Genomic DNA, 21,253 nt, shown 5'->3' with positions numbered 1-21,253 from the left:
GGGGGGGATGAAAGAGATGAGTTGCTCAGGATCGGTTATGAGCTAAAGCTAACAAGCATCAAAGGGAATTGGAGTTTCAGATGAGGGATAGGGTTTTTTTGACAATGTAGTTGTATAAATTGCATTCCTTGACCAAAAGACCTCATGAGAAACCCAGCCCACATTTTTACAGACCTTATAAGATGTTAGAAAGGATTGGCAAAGTTGCATACAGATTGGAGTTGCATGAAAATAGCATAGTTCACCTGTCTTTCATGTCTCCTTGTTGAAGAAAGTAGCGGCAGCTCAGAATGAGCATGCACAGCCACTTCCAACCATGCTATCAAATGAATACAAGTTGCAGATCCAACCTGAACAAAACTTAGTACTAGACAGAGCCATATAGTTAACTTAGAAGTAAAATCCCAATGATGTAACTTAGAAGTTAACAACTGGGAATTTGCTGCTGGTAAATAGTATTAAAGCCATCTTTCCTTCCTTCCACCTTGAGAACAAGGTGACTCTTTCGGGAGGGGGTCAGGTGATGATAAATTGAGGGAGAGGTAGGGAGAATACAGAGGTTAATAGTCTTGGGTGCTCATTGGGGAGGGGGACTGTACCTAAAAGTGAATATTGCTGACTATTGTTACAGTTAGTTAACTATTTGACTGAAGGACTAAATAAAGAGTTAAGGCGTCTGAATTGTAAATTGGGAACTTGGAGGAGAGACCTGGATCTCTCGTCTCTCAAGTATCCAAAATTCACATTCTAATATACATTTTCCTACTCTTAGTTTTAGACCAACATTGGGGAAGGATTGACTAGGGTTCTTCAATAATAGCTCCTACTCCTAATCTGAACCAATTCTGTCACAGACCCACGGGGTCAGCTAACTGTCTTTTTTCATTCATTGTTATTTTTTAAGTGATAATCACCAAATGTACTGGAGGTGGAATTCAAAGTTCAAACCATAGTTATTACACTCGAACCAGACCAGCCGATCCGACCGGTTAAATCAAAAACTGGGCTTACAGCCGGTCCTATCATGCAAATTATGCAATCAGATCGCTCATGCTGTTGACTAGCTCATAAACCAGTTGAATTAGCATGAACTAGTGAAACTCAGACAGTTCCGGTTAAGTGAAACTCTGGTCTGGGTGCATGTACGTCCAAATACCCTCGAGAATGCTGCATACTCTGACCGAGACAGCTATTTCCTTCATTAACTGTGTTCGGCTGATGCATCCACACTTTCCAAAACAGGAGCACAGGTTTTTTTCATTTGATAGCAGTATTTTTATGTATTCTTTAATAAAAATGTTCATAACCCAGCTGTCACAAACTCGCAAACCATACAAGAATTGGGGAACTGAAAAATGCCTTGTGTAGGATTTAAACCGTGTACTAGGGGGACATTAAAAAGTTCACTTACCAATATGCCAAACAAGATCTTTGGAATATACACGGGAAATATATTTTATATATGTATAAACATTAATACTGAATTTATTAATTTAATTTACACCAGTTCATGCGGTTCAATGAGCAACCCATTGGTTCAAATCAAACCCGCTGACCCAGTACCTTGACCAAGTCTGTGACCAATCCAAGTTTAATAGCAATGGTTCAAACTATAAACTCCGATCAATTACTGTGGGTCATTGCAACTAGATTTAGCAGCTCCATAACTACCTCTATCCTCTATATATGTAGAAAGTGTAGATATTTAGTGTAGAATAATACACGACAAAAACAAGTAATCAGCAGCATACCAAACATATAAGCACTAGGCAGTATTAATTAATTATTGAGCCTGAGTTCACAAAGGTTACATGGATAATACAGATAAGGTTTGCAAAGGAGGATGCGTATTCAGGGCCAGTTGGGTTATTGCATGTTGTACATAATTAACAACTTATTAAAAATTATTAATTTATTAACAAGGACAATCATCACTTTTTTTCAATAGATTGCTAATCATTTCAGGGGGTTGGTTAGGCTCAAAATACTCATATGCAATAAAAAAAGGTACAGAAATAAAGCACTTGATGGTTTACAAATAACTCATACAGGATCACGAGATCAGAGACCCTAATCAACACAATGTAGAACAAGTTCCATATGTACATGGACCATGGTCATAAAGCAAGTCAACAAATTTAAGTCACCAGTGGATTTTAAGCCACTGGATTAAGGATGATAAAGCCAAGAGAATAAAGATGACATTCCTTTCCCTGAAAAAGGGTATAACTGGTAGCTTGAAATTAGCATGGATGGTTATCAACCTGCTTTGCAATAACCAAGAATCCTATTTCTAATAAGAACCTAAGACAACGAAATTCCTATATAGAATTCTTGGCCTTAGAAGAGTACTGCAACAATGTTTGCAAAATGAACCGCAAAAAACTATGAGATTTAGCTTGTTGTTCAGAAGGCCCTGGTAAAAAGAGTATAAATTATAAACAGCCCCACCAAGTATTTCCTTAGATCTTTCAGTCTTCAACTTTACTTATTATCTTCAGCCTTTTGCTGTCTCTGAATATTTACATGAGACTGACCAAGCAAAAGTTTTGACCTAATGACGGAAAGAGTACTTGTGAAACTTAAAGTGATCCAAACACCAATAATTATGTAGTTCCAACATGACATTACACCAACACATATAGTTACATTCAATTACTTTTATTTTTTAAAATTATTACCAGTGTCGACATGTTAGTGTCGTGTTTGGTGTTTGTACTTCATAAAGATAAACTAATTTAGGATAAACAAATTTAGGCTAACATCATGTGCTAGTCAAATAGCAACCGAAGCAGTACTATAGCATAGCAAAATTTGATCAAACCAATATTGTAAGGATGTTATACCATGGTAAAATTTGAACAAAAAGCTATTTTCTGCGTTCAGCAATTGACAACACTACTAACACCCTCATATAAAAATATATTGAGATATTTCATATATCCTAACAAAGCCTTTGAAATACCATAATTTATACAATAGTTCAATAATAAAGCAATTAATATTTTTTGGAAAACATAAAAATAAGGAAAATAAAATAAAAAGGGTAAAAAGGGGAGAAAGGAAGAGACCTTTCCTGACCAGCAGTATCCCAAATCTGAGCCTTGATAACTTTGGAATCAATAGTCAAACTCTTGGTAGCAAACTCAACACCTATGGTGGATTTAGATTCCAAATTGAACTCATTCCTAGTGAACCTAGAAAGCAAATTGGATTTACCAACACCGGAATCGCCAATCAGAACAAGTTTGAACAAGTAATCGTACTCATCATCTGCTCTGTACCCAGCCATGATTATGAGGAATTGGATTCGATGTTGCTATGTAACGGAAGCAAGGAAGAAGGAGGGAATTTTGGATTTTAGTGAATTGAAATTGCGTTGAGGGTTTTTTACTGTAAAAGGAAATAGTAGAAAGTAGACAAAGTGAAGGGTGCGTTTGTTTGTTACGAAAATTGATGCAGCCTGGATTTGTGGGGATCGTGTAGATAGATTATTGCCAGATCTTTCTCCTTTTTTTTTTTTTTTTGCACCCCTCTTCTCGCCGCACTTTATGCTTTCTTCTAACTCTTATTTCTTTTTTATGCGATGACACTATTAAATGAAAAACGCTGTTTTTTTACGAAATATAGTTTAACGAATACCAAAGAGCGCTTTTTTATCGGGCTGTGTCACCCACTACTGCTTTCGTATTGTGTCAAGGATTCAAAGTAGAGTAACTATTATGATAAAATGATTTCTGTTATGAATCAAGTCTTTGAGTCAATTTTTTTTATCAATATCTATTTATTTATTTTATACTTTTAATTAATAACATTTTATTATATCAATACAATATTAAGAACTTTTTATTTTGAAACTGTAGTAGATTAAATAATTATAGTTGTATGATTATTTAAAATTATTTTATATTATTAGTGTACTATTATTAAATTCTTGTATACAACGAGGAGAATTTGTTGATTTTTTGTTAAAAAAATATAAAATATAAATAAAAAAATTAATTTCTATACTAAATTCTCAACTTTTTAGTCTTTTTAAATTTATTTATTTATTTGTGTTCTATTTTCAAAAAAAAGTTATAAAAAATTAATTATTTTTAATTCTTATAAAATTAAAATAAATAAATCTTAAAAACTAAAATTAAAAGATCATAAATTCGTAGAGACTACAAACATATTTAAATAAAAAAAATACTATAAATATTTTTTTGTTGTTGGTAATACTTGTGCTTCTATATATTACAAATTTACAATTACAAGTAGAAAGAAAATTATGAATAATACTTCTGGCAAGTAACATTTCTACATTCTTGGGTTTCGGTTGCCAAATATTTCTTATAATATATCAATTCTCTTATTAAAATTAAAATATTTTACATTTTTAAAATTAAAATATTTTACATCTTCAAACAAATTGTAAAGCATTTAATTGTCATATACAACCTAATTATTTTAGGTTAAACTGTATTTTTGTTAATTAAATATTATTTAAATTTTACTTTAGTCTCTTAAGTTTTATTCGTTACAATCTAATCATTTTAGATTAAATTGCATTTTTGTTCCATTAAATATTATTTAAGTTTCACTTTGGTTTCTTAAGTTTTATTCGTTTTAAATTAGTTTTTTAAATTATAAATGTTAGATGTTTTGATTCTTCAAGTTATTTTCATTTTGTTTTAGTCTCTTAAGTTACAAATATTAAACATTTTGATTTCTTAAATTATAAACATTATATAATTTAGTTATGTTTAATATTGTCTAACATTGTAACTTAAAAATACAAAAGTGGCATCTCCTATCTTGTTTCAAAGTGTGATTAGGTTGAGAGACTCTGTAGAAATTTTATTTGGGACTCTACTGCAAATAGTAAGAAATGTCATCTTGTCTCTTGGTCTACTATTTGCACTCTGAACGAATAAGGCAGTCTTAGTTTTTGTAGTATTAGAATGATTAACGTTAGTTAAACGATGAAGATAGGATGAAATATGATTATAATTCATTGTGGGTCTTGAGTAGAAAACGGTATTTCTTCGATTATAAGAAAATGTCAATTTATTATATTTTGGCTTGAGGATTGGGTCTCTATAGTTGGTAAATTTTACGATCATGCAATAGTCATCCATCCATATGATGTGAAGTTTTATGTTAGTGATTATGTTGTTGAGAATAGTTGAAATTGGTTCATGATCAATCAAGTCCTTCCTAATACATTTGTGCAAAAACTACAAGTCTTAAGCCTCATCTTGCAAATCAGGATGATTTCCCTCTGAAAATTTTCTAATGATTTTTATACTATTAAATATGCATACTAAGTTTTATCAATAGAAGACTCTACTACTTCTGAGTCTCTTAATTCCAACCTGTGGGAAAAGGGATGGATCTCCCAAAATTTGTACATTGATTTGGAAGCTTTAACACGGAAAACTTCTAACTAATTTCAAAAGAAATCCTCGAGGTATGTACAATATTGATGTTTGCATCGGATGCTCCCAAACTTTTGTAAACCATTATGCATGTTCTTAGATATTGTGATATAGCACATCATCTTTGAGATAACTTTATTATTATGGAGGATGAACAATGGAGTTCCTTTATTAGCCTCGGGGTTTCTCAATGGGTTGACTTTAATCTTACGTTAACTGATGTTGGTTCAATCAGAGGCCATTGGCCTCTGGTGTTTGGAATTATGGTAAACATGTTGTGGGTGAATAGGAACCAATTAGTTTTCTAATGAACACCACTTGATCCTAAGCAATTTTTATAAACTTTTAGTAAACAGTTTTCCTCCATTCATCAACATTTATATCTTTGTCCATCTTCCTTTTCAGAGGATCGCAAGTGGGAGATTAATGTTAAATGATATCCTCTTGATGATAGTTCTTTCAAACTCAATATTGACGGTTCTTATCACAACAAAACAAACCTCGTTACTTGTGGAGGGCCTATCAGAGACCATATAGGAGTTTATATTCCCAGTTTTCTTTTGTAATATTGATTCAGCTATCTTTATATTAGTGTAGCTTTAGGAGGCTAGTTCATGGTTTTAAATAGCTTGCAATTTAGGTTTGACTACAATTTTGGTGGAAATTTATTTTCTTATTGTAGTCAACATGATTCGGTCAAGAAAAATGGGAAGTGTTTATCTTAAGCCTCTTCTCTAATAAGCCATCTTTTGTGGATCACGAGGAATGCAACTGTGCGGTTAATCACATTTATCGTGAGACTAATTAATGTACAGATAAACTGACTAACCTTAATATAAGTGGATATTTTAATATTATTGATCTACTTACTCCTTCTTCTAGTTTATTACTCCTCCTTAATGATGATTGTAGAGAGATGTCTTTCCCTCGTTTCGTCCTTTAAATTTTTTTTTTTTATAATTTTTCTTTTTATATATAAAAAAGAACAAAAGTGTCTAACTTTTGTAACTTAGGAGACCAAAATATTTAATCTTTATAACTCAAAGGATTAAAATCAAACGAAAATAACTTTAAGGATCAAAATGTCTAATGCTTGTAACTTATAAGACTAAAATAAAACAAACAAAATTTAAGGGATCAAAGTAAAACATAAAAAAACATAAAGGACTAAGAGTGTAATTTAATATTTTTTTTATATCTCTTCACAACCATTCACATAGATATAAATATGAACGTAGTTATGATAAAAATCAAATATATTTAATAATTTAATAGATGTGATTGATTTTTAATGCAAAGTCTATTTACACTAATATATATGAATTAAATTCATAATAAATTATTATTTGCATGCTTATGATTGATTGCTTACCAAAAAAAGTGAGAATTTCTAAGGGACATTGACATGTATTGGTATATTTGATATTTAAATTAAAGGTTTAGTGATCATATAATATCGGTATAAATTTTTTACACAAAAAACAAATACAAATCGGTGATTAAGTAATTATTTAATGAAGAATATTATAACCATGTAGTAAGAGGAGTAAACTAAATTTATATCGACAGTACATCATTATTTTTCTCTTAAATTAATAGTTAAATGAGTTTATTTTTAGAAAAAAATATTTTCTATTATTTATATAATTATAATAGCTAAATATTTTTTTTACTAAAGATGTTAATAAAATAAAATAAAAAATAAAAATATTAAATATTTTTACAATAAAATATAAAAATCAATATAATATTTATAAATAACGAAATAATGTTTTTTTCTTATGAAATAGTATTTCCTAAAATACAAATGTCAATAAATAAATATTTTATTTATAATAATAATTATTAATTTATTAATTTATAGAACAAATGTACTAAAACTCTTTAATTTACGAATATGCCTTGCAAACTCAAAAAAGGTTATTGATTGAGGCCATGGTTTGGCGTTAGGACACAGCCGACATGAGTTTAAAGGAGTTTTACTATGATTTTTTTATAGGCAAATATAAAAGAAAAATAATTAAAGTGTCTTATTATGACTTTTAGGAGCTACTATGTTATTTTGGTCCACTGATTTTTTAATGTGATTTTAAGGGTAATTGATATGAATATTTTTTTTTTAATTCTAAAATGCCTCATTTTTAAAGAAAAATACAGAATTGTCCTACTTTTTTGTTTCAGTTGTTCATCGCAACGCGACTTGGTGAAAAAGTTTTTTTTTTTTTTTTTTTCATTTTAACAAATGGTCGCATGTACTGGGATGCGACCATGTACTGGGACATTTTTTTTTCTTCTTTTTTGCCATTTGTATTTATTATTAATTATGTTTACTATTATTGAATAATTTAAAAATAATTAAAATATTTAAAAATTCAAAATACTATTATGAAAAATAATAATCTTGTGATAATGCAGAATTTGTGCATGTATGAGACACATTCAATTTTCCAATCACCCACAATTCACTCTTTTTGCGTTTTGAAGCTCTGCATCTAAACAAACAATTTGGGTGTGAACAATTAATAACGTACCTTTCTAAATCTGATTTTTGCACCACAAAATTCAATGATTGTTTTAGATGATAAGCATATATATTACGTATGATTGGAGGATTGTTGATGCCAGACAAATCCAATAATCGTGTACATTTAAAATATCTTTCAATCCTGAGCGATTTAAATAAAGCATCCCACTATAGTTGGGTTTCAGCAGTTTTAGCAACACTCTATAGAGAATTATGCCTTGCTACGAAACCCGACGTAATGTCGATGGGAGGATGTGCATTGTTGTTGCAAAACTGAACATGGTATCTTTTGACTTGTGTTGCTTCAGATGCACCCAGTGGATGGATATTTCCACTTGCACAAAGGTAACTATTGCACATAATTTTTATATATTTTTATTTTTTAAAACTTATTATTTACCGTATTACTAATTTTATTATTTTTGTATTTTTTATATATTCAACAGATTCAATTCCGGGGGTCTAAATTTCAGTAGAGTTCCTCACAACGATATAGAAGGATACCGGAATACAATCGATCATATGATGATTCAGGAAGTAATATATTAATTCTCATGTAGTTGTACTTTTAAATTTTTTTATATCTCTTAATATTTACTTTAGCCTATTTTTTTAACATCCAGTTTCGTTGGAGACCGTATCTCGGGTTCCAATACGAGGTACCCGAACAAGAGATCAACACTTGGACTGCATGTACCTATTTGCACTGTTATCATATCGTCGAAAAATATCATGCAGATAAAGTCGCACTTCAGTTCGGCTTTCATCAACAAATTCCACAACCTCCAGAAGATATGAAGCTCTACCATGAGGTCGACATGAGGCGTGGCATTGATGATAATTAGAGTGTGGTTTGGAAAGATGAGATTCAACATTGGAATGAACGTCATAATTACATATTGCAAGGTCAGTACGTTGAAGGTGTTTTACGCCACACTAAAGAATATATGAATTGGTTCAGACATCACACTAAATTATATATATCTGTGGAAAGATACTTGCGTGATCCACGTTTGCAACCTTCAAAATATCCTGATGTTCACTCTACGCCTCAATCAACCCCACAACAAAATACCATGCACCAAACACCGTCTTTATCATCCCCACAACATCTTCATGAAGCTGCAGATATACCGACTCAATACTACGTTCCTTCAGTGCCAACAATACCAACTCCCATTAATCCGACCGAGAGCGAAATTTTCTATAATTTGTTTAGTACTCATTGCACAACTCCTGAGTCGGCTTATGCTGTTTTTGATTCTATGTATAATGTCGAAAACTCAAAATTATACGAAAACAGGTGGTAGTGGTTCTAATCCACAAACATATTATAACGAGGATCAACCACAACAACCTCAAGCTGTTCAAAGGGCTAGACGAGTTCAATTATAATTTGAGGTCATTTAGATGAAAATAATTAATTTTAGTTTGATGTATTTTTTTTTATTTGTAGTATTTTTCTTTTTTTTTTATTGTATTTTTTCTTTTGATTTAATGTATTTTTATTTTAATGTACTTATTATTATAATTATTTTAATTATTAAAATTTATAATATTATTAAATTTATTATTATTATTTTTCATAATAATATTTTGAATTTTTAAAATGTTTTAATTATTTTTAAATTATTCAATAATAGTAAATATAATTAATAATAAATACAAATGGCAAAAAAGAAAAAAAAAATGTCCCAGTACATGGTCGCATCCCCATGATGCGACCATCTGTTAAAATGAAAAAAAAAAAACTCATTCACCAAGTCGCATCCCCAAATTGCGATGAGCAACCGAGGCATTTACAAATACTAAATCGTCCTCCAAAATCTAGCGTTGTCTAAATAAATAAAAAACCTTAGTCCATCATTTATTCTTTCAACCAACAAAGGGTGATTTGGGATTAATTTTTGGATCCAAAATCACTCATCTAATTTAATTTGTTTTTCTTTTTTTAATTTAAATAAATGGTATTGTGCATATTTTGCATGTGTTTTATTTATGATTTCGTTATCTAAGTGTTGTATTATATTATTCATCATTTGAGTGAGACATTGTGTTATTTTTCGTTTAAGTGTGACGTTATTTGTTTTTATTTTAGTGCAATGTTCTCAAAACTAAATATAACAGTCATTATTATTTATATTATCTTCAGTCGTCCAAAAAAATATCATGCTTATAGTTAATTTCAACATATTAAATAACATGTATACTCAGTTTAATTTGAAGTTGAAAAAGTTGTACGTAAGAGAATAAATATAAAAATAGTTGAATTCACTACGCGAAAAAACGGCTTTTACAGCGCTTTTTTTAAGCCATTTACAGCGCTTTTTCAAAAAAATAAGCGCTGTGGAAACGGGCGCTGTAAATGATACAACAGCGCTTCTATAAAAGCGCTATAAAACATGTAAATACAACGCGCGCTTGTTATGCACATTTTACAGCGCTTCTTCACAAAAAGCGCTGTAATATGCACCCCGTCATATGAGTTATGGGTGTGCATATTACAGCGCTTTCTCACAAAAGCGCTGTAATATGCCCACCCATAATTTCATATATGGGCGTACATATTACAGCGCTTTCTCGAAAAAGCCAGCAGCAACGATTCGCCCATTGTACAAATGAATCAAGACATCTTTGGAGATGAGTATATTGAGTACCTCGAAAAGGAGCAAATGTACGATCTTCTCGAACATAAGGAGCTGAGTGTTACTGTAATCAGCTTGTACATAAGGTAAAAAATACTTTTAATTGCATTTATTTGTAATTAATTAAATGTATTGGTAATTAATCTAGTTTAAAATTTTCATTGAAGGTTTTTGTACGAGAAGGTCGTGTGCACGAGGAAACTGTCAAATAAATACTCATTCTTGTCTCCGCATAAGATGTCGATGTTCAAACTCGATCCAGACAATGTAAAACACTACATTGTAGATATGTTTTTAAGAAATAAAGAAAGTGATAAATTGTTCTTGGCACCATATAATTCAGGGTACGTAATTTTATCTTTTTTAATTGATGAGAATTTAATTTATTAGTTGTCTATAAACAAAATTGCTTAACCAATTTTTTGTTGTTGTAGGGCACATTGGGTGCTATTTGCAATCAATGCGGTCTCTGAAGTGATATACTATTTGGATCCCGTGCACGGCGATTACACCAATCACCCCGGAATAAAGAATATGCTCGACACGTAAGTAATATTCATTTATTTCTTACATATATATATTTATATATATATATATATAAATATATATATGTAAGAAATAAATGAATATTACTTACGTGTCGAGCATATTCTTTATTCCGGGGTGATTGGTGTAATCGCCGTGCACGGGATCCAAATAGTATATCACTTCAGAGACCGCATTGATTGCAAATAGCACCCAATGTGCCCTACAACAACAAAAAATTGGTTAAGCAATTTTGTTTATAGACAACTAATAAATTAAATTCTCATCAATTAAAAAAGATAAAATTACGTACCCTGAATTATATGGTGCCAAGAACAATTTATCACTTTCTTTATTTCTTAAAAACATATCTACAATGTAGTGTTTTACATTGTCTGGATCGAGTTTGAACATCGACATCTTATGCGGAGACAAGAATGAGTATTTATTTGACAGTTTCCTCGTGCACACGACCTTCTCGTACAAAAACCTTCAATGAAAATTTTAAACTAGATTAATTACCAATACATTTAATTAATTACAAATAAATGCAATTAAAAGTATTTTTTACCTTATGTACAAGCTGATTACAGTAACACTCAGCTCCTTATGTTCGAGAAGATCGTACATTTGCTCCTTTTCGAGGTATTCAATATACTCATCTCCAAAGATGTCTTGATTCATTTGTACAATGGGCGAATCGTTGCTGCTGCCCATGTTCCTTTTTATTTGGATGTCAAGACACGCCCCGTATTTACCAAGGCGTGGCTGACTTTTATTAGGAGCAGCAGCAGCAGCGACCGATTTTCCCCGATCCAGATTTTTTGTTGCTGCAAGTTTTGCAGCTTTATTACCCTCCAGCCTTTGTAGTTTGGCAGCCCTATTAACCTCCAATTTTTGAGGTCTGCTGCCTTTTTTTGGCTGTAGGGGTGGTTTATTTATTTGGACCTACAAAAATGAGGTAAAATGTTAGTTTATTGAATCTGAAAAAATAAAAAACCTTAGGCAATAAATGTGACAAACCTTTTCGGGAGATGTAACTGATTTGTCCTTGGGAATCTTTTTTTCGAGGGCAACAAGGTGTGTGGGCCATGCCACGTAACTGCCAATAGCGTCGCTTAAGAACTTCATATCTCCATCGTTGTCCGGTATGGGCAACGGTGCAGTTGGTTCGAAAGCAACCGTAGGCGATACTTTGACATGGCCCGCGGGGATCGGAATATTGTGCAATACTTCTCCCGAAGTATTGTGCAATATTCCTTTTCCCACCTTCCGTTGAGTCGGCGAGGACAAGTATAGGACACATGTAGTGACACCCTACATCAATAGTTAAAACATAAGTACAGTTAATATATAAGTTTGTTTAATACATAAGTAATTACATAAGCAAGTAAGTAGTAAGTAATTAATTACCTCGGGAATACTCTTCAAACCGACGTTGCAACTCCCGGTTTCACTCTCCATTTGTATTTCAGGTTGGAGCTGAACCGGAAGTTGCTTGTCTTTATTCGTATTCACCAAGAGTGCCACTTGCTCCGATAAGATTCTGAGCTTCTCTAATACTTCCTCGTTGGAAGGTTTTTGGCGCTTCTCTTGAGGAAAAAAGCTTTTGGGAGTTACGCCAAATCCTTTCCCCCTCACTCGACCGGAATACTCAGGGACATTAAACACTTTCCCAAGAATGTCCCTGCACGTATCCTTGTTGCCCTCTTGAGTTTCAGAACTTTGTTCAATAGTTTCCTAAAATACATGTAACATTAAAAAGATAAGTTCAATAGCATTTTTAAAATACAATATTAAAAAATATTAAAGTGATAATATACTTACACAAAGTTCTACAACTTTCTTGACATTTTCATTATCAACCACTCCTTCTTTGTTAACACGCGCTTCCTTCCATAAGATATGACGACCCAAGGGTTGATCGGCTTGGGTGTCTTTTCTCTATTCGTTAAAATCATAAACAAAATAATACAAATTAGTTACACACTATAGTTTATAATACAAATTACAAGTGATGTTTAATTACTTACAATTTTTTGTTCAAGGCGTGCATATCCCATACGTGATTTCTTGTATGGGTGTTTTGGGTTGCTTGCCCGTTCGCGATTTGCCTTACTAATATTCTATATAAAAAAAAAATAGCAATTGTGTAAAAATTTAAAATACGCTACGAATATGAATAATAAAACACAAATGCTAATAAATTAATCACTTACGACAAACGCCGGGTCAGAACGTTTGGAAACAAATGCACTCCATTCATCCTTTGATATATAATGTTGATATATCTTTGGAGGTTCAGCATTTGTGTTTCCTTCTCTATCTTTTAGATAGAAATTTGAGAGATGGGATCTAAATCCACGATGGATTTTCCCAGCAACTCTCAAAACATATGACTTTCGTTCCTCATCAAGAACAAAAGTGGTCTGCAATGAAAACAATTATAAGTAATGTATTTTACAGAAAAAAAATTATAAATGACAAAAGAGTAGATCAAAATATTTACTTGAATGTCATTCCAGATGATATCTTTGGCATCCTTCAACGCCTTATCTCTCCAGTTGTCTATTGTTATTGGGACATTTTGACGAACAACAGCCCCAATGTAGCTTACAAACATGGAGCTGTTGGGGTCAACTGGCTGACCACTCTCGTTCCAGCCAACCTAATAAACTCATATAGTAAGTACATGCCCTAAACCCTAAAAAAAGATAAAAAAACACACAGCAAACAGAGTATATATAGTATACCTCAAATTTAATGCCACTGCTCCGTGCTTTAATCACCCTTTGCATGATAGTTGCACCACGTTTGACTTCTTTTTCGTAAGTCTTAGAGGTGCCAACTTCTTCATTTTGAACTTCTAAATCTTTGTTTGTATCCATTTAACTACAACAAGTTCAACATGCACTTTAGTATAACATCAACAAGCTCAACATGGATCATGCATTATTATAAACAAACTCAACATGTATCAGTATATCTTAAAAAAGCTCAACATGCATTCTAATGATTACAAAAATTTAATAACATCAATACCTGAATAATGATGGTTCGAAGAAAGACGAAATGCAAAGAAAAGAGGGTTTGCAGAAAGTTCACAGAAATATGGTTCACAGAAATACGGTTTGAAGAAATACGTAATGAGGGTTACGTATTTCAATGAAAATATATTGTGTGAAATGGGAGAGATGATCTTGGATGGAAATAAGGTTCGAAATGAAGGAGATGATCGTGGAAATAAGGTTCGTAAAGGACGGGATGATAGGGTTTGCAAAAGAAGAGAAGAAATGAAGGTTGAGATGAAGGTTACGTAATGAAGAGGAAACTGAAGAGGTAACTGTTATATATACGTAACACTTTTACAGCGCTTTTTATAAGCCTTTTACAGCGCTTATTTTGTAAAGCGCTCTAAAAGGCTTCTTTAGTTAAATTTTTAAAAGGCTCTTTTACAGCGCTTTTTTCAAATAAGCGCTGTAAAAGACCTCCGTGTGTTATTATGTTATTTGAATGCCTTTTACAGCGCTTTTTTCAAATAAGCGCTGTAAAAGACCTCCGTGTGTTATTATGTTATTTGAATGCCTTTTACAGCGCTTTTTTCAAATAAGCGCTGTAAAAGACCTCCGTGTGTTATTATGTTATATGAATGCCTTTTACAGCGCTTTCACACATAAGCGCTCTAAAAGGCTTCTTTAGTTAAATTTTTAAAAGGCTCTTTTACAGCGCTTTTTTCAAATAAGCGCTGTAAAAGACCTCCGTGTGTTATTATGTTATATGAATGCCTTTTACAGCGCTTTCACACATAAGCGCTCTAAAAGGCTTCTTTAGTTAAATTTTTAAAAGGCTCTTTTACAGCGCTTTTTTCAAATAAGCGCTGTAAAAGACCTCCGTGTGTTATTATGTTATTTGAATGCCTTTTACAGCGCTTTTACACATAAGCGCTCTAAAATGTCTCTTTATGTTAATTTTAAGAGGCTCTTTTACAGCGCTTTTCCCAAATAAGCGCTGTAAAAGACCTCCGTGTGTTATTATGTTATATGAATGTTTTTTAAAGCCTTTTACAGCGCTTTTCCACATAAGCGCTCTAAAATGTCTCTTTATGTTAATTTTAAAAGGCTCTTTTACAGCGCTTTTTCCAAATAAGCGCTGTAAAAGGCCTTATTGTTTTTGTGTTTTGTTATGTTATGTTATTTTTTAAACAAGCTCAACATGCATGCAAAACCCACATAGTAGTAACTGGTCACCACAAAAATCCCTTCCTCTTCACCAAACTCTTCTCCTTTTATGCATCTTCTTCACAAACATCAAAGCTTACTCTTTCACAATTCAATCTCCACCTCAACACCCTTTTTATCTCTTTACATTCTCTTTCCTTCTTAAATCGAAACTTAATTGGTATTCAGGATCATTGCCATGTTGCGAAAAATGGGTTTGTGTCTGGTGTTTTTGGGGATTCCCATGATGCGTACAAGGTGTTTGAAGAAATGGGTTTGTGTCTGATGTTTTTTGGATTCCCATGATGCGTACAAGGTGTTTGAAGAAATGGGTTTGTGTCTGATGTTTTTTGGATTCCCATGATGCGTACAAGGTGTTTGAAGAAATTAGGTGTCTGATGAATATTATTTTTAAAGCTTTTTTACAGCGCTTTGTCAAATAAGCGCTGTAAAATGTCTTTTTTACTCACTTTCAAAAGAGTCGTTTACAGCGCTTTGTGTGAAAAGCGCTGTAAAAGGTATAAAACACTCATTATTTTATTTTTAAAAGGATCTTTTACAGCGCTTTTTAAGATAAGCGCTGTAAAATGTCTCTTTATTTTATTTTTGTGTTTGGTTTATTTGGGTTGGGATGACATTAAAAACATTTTTATCATTGTTTATTGGATTAAAAATATTGTTATCATTGTCTTTATCACAATACTTTAGGAGATGATGAATTATTAGAAATGAGTATTCTGAAGAATCTATATATATATATGCACTGAGCAAAAGAGAATCTCTCTATTCAGTTCAGTTCAGTTCATGTAAATTACTAATTTATATTCAGTTCAGTTCATGTAAATCAAGCTAAATATAAAACACTCATTGTTACATGAACTTGGTATAAAACACTCAAATCAAGCTAAATATAAGCAGAAAATAAATTAATCAGAAAATAAATTAATCAGAACTTAGTATAAAACACTCAATTCAGATTACATGCATATTTACAATAACACAGTTCAGATTACATGCATAGCTTATATAAAACAATTAAACATATATATACATTAAGATGCCCTTCTTCTTTTCCTGGTGACATTCACATTTGTTTGTCCATTTACAATACGAAACGATGGATTAATCCAAATTCCCTCATCATGATCATCTCTAAGATATAAACCATCATCAGTTGAATCAATTTCATGTGGTTGTTGTGATGTTGCAAATAAAAGATCATTACCAACATCTTCATCATTATTGTTATCATCACTTATTTTATTGGTCGATAGGACAACAGACCATTTATCATTAGAAGGATCAGTGACATAAAACACTTGTTGAGCTTGCGACGCTAAAATAAAAGGCTCGTCTTTGTATCCCACCCTATTAAAATCGACAAGCAAGAATCCTGACTCATCAATCCGAACGCCATTATTATTATCGACCCACTTGCAACCAAATATGGGAACACGAAACATTGTGTAGTCTAACTCCCATATGCGCTCGATAACCCCAAAATATGATAGATTTGCATATATTGGGTTTTTGTCTTTTGCACTTGAGACATGCATCGCTTCAGCTACGAGAGTGACTCCACTATTTTGCATAGTGGTCTGATCATCTTGTTCTTTGGTATAAAATGTGTAGCCGTTAATAACATAACCAGTGTAAGAAAAGACATGTAAGCTCGGACCATTTGCTAGCCACCTCAATCTATTTGAAATTGATCCGGGGTCTATATCAAATTTTGACATTATGTGATTTTTTAACCATGTTACAAAACTTCGATTGTGCTCTCGAGTTATCCAATTTTGATTCCTATTCATGTTCAAACGAGATAACTGATCAATGTGTATTGTAACATACGGTTGAACCTCATCATCATTGTGCAGAACATACAATTGTGCCTGCTCCCATTCTGTCCTTGATATAGTCAGTAGTCTCCTTCCAGTTATCCCTTCTCCTGATAGTCTTCCCGAATGACGAGACATGGGAAGCCCTATGGATTCAACATTGGACAGATATTCAGTACAAAATTCAGCAGCCTCTTCAACAATGTATCGTTCAGCAATACAACCTTCTGGTCGACTTCTACTTTTTACGTACCCTTTTAATATTTTCATATATCGTTCTATCGGATACATCCATCTCATATAAGCTGGCCCACAAAGTTGTGTCTCCTTAACCAGATGAACAGTAAGGTGAACCATTATATCAAAAAACGATGGTGGGAAATACATTTCAAGCTCACACAAAGTAACAACAATTTCCCTCTGCAATGTCGGTAATTTCTGAGGGTCGATCACTTTACTACAAATTTCCCTGAAGAAGAAACATAATCTAGTTAAGGCTAGTCGAACTTTTTCAGGTAAAATGGAACGTATACCTATTGGTAGCAAATGCTCCATTATAATATGACAATCATGGGTCTTCAAACCTTTTAACTTGAGGTCTTTCATACAAACCAAATTTTTAATGTTCGAAGAGTATCCTTCTGGAACTTTAACTTCGTGTAGAAATTTACATAAAACAATTTTTTCCTTTCTAGATAGAGTATGAGCGGCTGGAGGTAGATATGTGCGATTTCCTTTCTTTACTGGAGCCAGTTCATTTCTTATTCCCATATCGACCAAGTCCAATCTTGCATTGACGCCATCTTTAGACTTTCCTGGAACATTGAGTAACGTACCAATAACACTTTCAAATACATTTTTTTCAATATGCATCACATCGAGGAAATGTCTTACATACAATGACTTCCAATATGGCAATTCAAAGAAAATTGACTTTTTCTTCCACCCAGTTTTCACCAGCTCTCCCGCAAAAGGTTTGCCAAATTTATTGGTCAAACCTTGTACTTTTTCAAGTATTTGATATCCAGTCGGTGCTAAAGGAGCTTTACCTTCCTCTGATTTTCCATTGAATGCATTTCTCCACCCACGATACTGATGACTATAAGGTAAAAATCTACGATGTCCAAGAAACACATTCTTCTTACAATGTTTCAACCGCATCCAATTTGTACTCTCTTCACATATAGGACATGCACACTGACCTTTAATGCTATATCCTGATAAATTACCATATGCTGGAAAATCATTAATTATGCCGAACAACATAACCCTTAAATTGAAACATTCTTTCTTATACCCATCATAAACTTCCACACCTGTCTCCCACATACTTTTTAAATTTTCGATTAGAGGAGTCAAGTATACGTCGATATCATTCCCCGGTTGTTTGGGTCCAGAAATTAACAGAGACAACATCATAAACTTACGCTTCATACATAACCATGGAGGTAGGTTATATATTACCAAAATCACAGGCCACGTGCTATGTGAGATGCTTTGAAGACCATGTGGATTCATTCCATCAGTAGAAAGTGCAAGTCTTAGATTTCTTGACTCTATCCCGAATTCAGGATACTCGTGATCAATTTTTGCCCATTGTGGGGAATCTGCAGGGTGTCGAAACATTCCATCTCTAATTCTTTCATCTGCATGCCATGTCAAGTGTTTTGAATCTTCTTCACTGCGATACATGCGCCTAAATCTTGGTATTATAGGAAAATACCACACGACTTTTGCTGGAGTAGATTCTTTCTTCTTATATCGAGAGACATTGCATTTCGGACACGCCTTAAGTAGTTCATATTCGTTTCGAAATAAAATGCAATCGTTAGGACACGCATGAATCCTTTCGTAACTCATTCCAATAGAACACAAAATCCGTTTAGCCTCGTAGGTTCGACTGGGAAGTTCATTATCATCTGGCAACATATCTTTTATGAGTGTTAATAATTCCGTAAAGCTTTTATCAGACCATCCATTACTCGCTTTTAAGTTGTACAACTTTAATATCGCTGACAGTCTTGTGAATTTAGTACAACCATTATATAATTCTTTCTCTGCATCACTCAACAAACTTTCAAACATTTTAGGACAATCTCGAAGATCTTCTTCAACTGCTTTTGCAATCTCATCAACTCGGTCCGGCTCATATGTATCTGTATCGAAATCAGTTGAAGCATATGTAGAACTATTCTCAAAATTAATGTTTCCTTTTTTTTTCTCACCATGTCTTATCCAACATGTGTAGCTTTGATCAATTCCATTACATACTAGATGTCCTTCTAATTCATCTTCTCTAACACGTTTTCCAAAACAACATTTTAAACAAGGACAAACTACTCTATTTGGATCTTTTGCATTCTTCACTGCAAACTCAACAAACTCCTTCACTCCAATTTCATACTCTTTTGACAATCGATTGGCTGAAATCCATTTCCTATCCATATTATACCACCTATATAAATGCAGTAACAAAAATAATAAGCTTTCAAAACATATCAACAAGTTTCAAAAAGAAACCAATATCAACTAACAATTTCAAAACAGAACAGATCATGTGGTATGAGTTTTTGACAATTTTTGACAATTTCAAAACATAACAGATCATGTGTAAAAAATACCTTAGACAACGTAGATGGCCGCACAGTACGTAGAGGATATTAGGGTTCGCAACGTATATAATTATTTGAAAGATGTAGAGGATATGAGGGTTTCCAACGTATATAATTATTTTAAAGATGTATTTTACAGCGCTTGTGAAAAACGCGCTGTAATAGGTAGTTAAATTCAATGAAAGCGCATGTGTTTTACAGCGCTTGTGAAAAAAGCGCTGTAATAAGTAGTTAAATTCAATGAAAGCGGATGTGTTTTACAGCGCTTGTGAAAAAAGCGCTGTAATAGGTAGTTAAATTCAATGAAAGCGCATGTGTTTTACAGCGCTTGTGAAAAAAGCGCTGTAATAGGTAGTTAAATTCAATGAAAGCGCATGTGTTTTACAGCGCTTGTGAAAAAAGCGCTATAATAGGTAGTTAAATTCAATGAAAGCGCATGTGTTTTACAGCGCTTGTGAAAAAAGCGCTATAATAGGTAGTTAAATTCAATGAAAGCGCATGTGTTTTACAGCGCTTGTGACAAAAGCGCTGTAATAAGTAGTTAAATTCAATGAAAGCGGATGTGTTTTACAGCGCTTGTGAAAAAAGCGCTGTAATAGGTAGTTAAATTCAATGAAAGCGCATGTGTTTTACAGCGCTTGCGAAAAAAGCGCTGTAACACATTTACGAAAGCGCTTCCGTTTACAGCGCTTTTTTGACAAGCGCTGTGAAATCCTTATAACGTGATGCGCAAACGTTATATGACATACTACAGCGCTTGTTTTACAGCGCTTTACATAAAAAGCGCTGTAATAGGTTCCGTTATTTTTAAAATATAATTACAACAGCGCTTGTGTTTAGAAAGCGCTGTAAAATGGGCGCTGTTAAATGTCATTTCTGGCGTAGTGATTTTAATATAAAATTATTGATTTTATTTTTTTGTCATTGACCATATATAGAAAACGTTTTACACTTGAATTATAGAATGTAGATCTTTACTGAATTTAATCATTTTGCTTTCTTATTTTTCTAAATGTATATTTTTTAATTATTAATGAAATATTACTTTTATTAAATGAAAAAAATTATTTTATGTAAAAAATAATTAATGGATTATGAAAAAATCTGTATATAAATACATGTCAATTAAATTCTTGTTTGGAGGATAATATATATTATATATTCTTGTTTGGATTTTTGACTCTTGCGGTTAGATGCAACATCTTTAAGGACTACTAGATTGAAGAGAATGAACCTCAATGCCCTCTATATATCACAAGAAAAACTCCAAGCAGTATAAGGCGCCCATAGACTCTACTATAATTCATTCTCATTCTTCAATTTTCATTTACATTTTCATAACTAGATCACGACTCATTAAAAATATTTTGGTTCCCTTCAAGAAGTCTTACTTTCGACAATCGCTTGTGTTTAAAGCCACCATTATGATACATATTTTTGATTAAGTATATTTGCAAAATAGTAATTTG

General features: G+C 32.6%; 1 protein-coding gene across 1 annotated transcript in view; it reads right to left on the bottom strand.

The window, feature by feature from the left end:
* LOC101504539 (ras-related protein Rab11D) overlaps nt 1–3,597 on the bottom strand; it is a 5,303-nt gene extending 1,706 nt beyond the window's left edge. Inside the window, exon 1 of the mRNA XM_004487526.4 lies at nt 3,072–3,597. Within this exon, the coding sequence (XP_004487583.1) occupies nt 3,072–3,292 (221 nt within the window). The 5' untranslated portion in view covers nt 3,293–3,597. The remainder of the gene's footprint in view (nt 1–3,071) is intronic.
* Between the last annotated feature and the right edge of the window lie 17,656 nt (nt 3,598–21,253).

This window comes from Cicer arietinum, chromosome 1, assembly GCF_000331145.2.
Source record: "Cicer arietinum cultivar CDC Frontier isolate Library 1 chromosome 1, Cicar.CDCFrontier_v2.0, whole genome shotgun sequence".
Classification (NCBI taxonomy): domain Eukaryota; kingdom Viridiplantae; phylum Streptophyta; class Magnoliopsida; order Fabales; family Fabaceae; genus Cicer; species Cicer arietinum.
The sequence above is the reverse complement of the archived record's forward strand: the minus strand, read 5'-3'. Positions and strand labels throughout refer to the sequence as shown.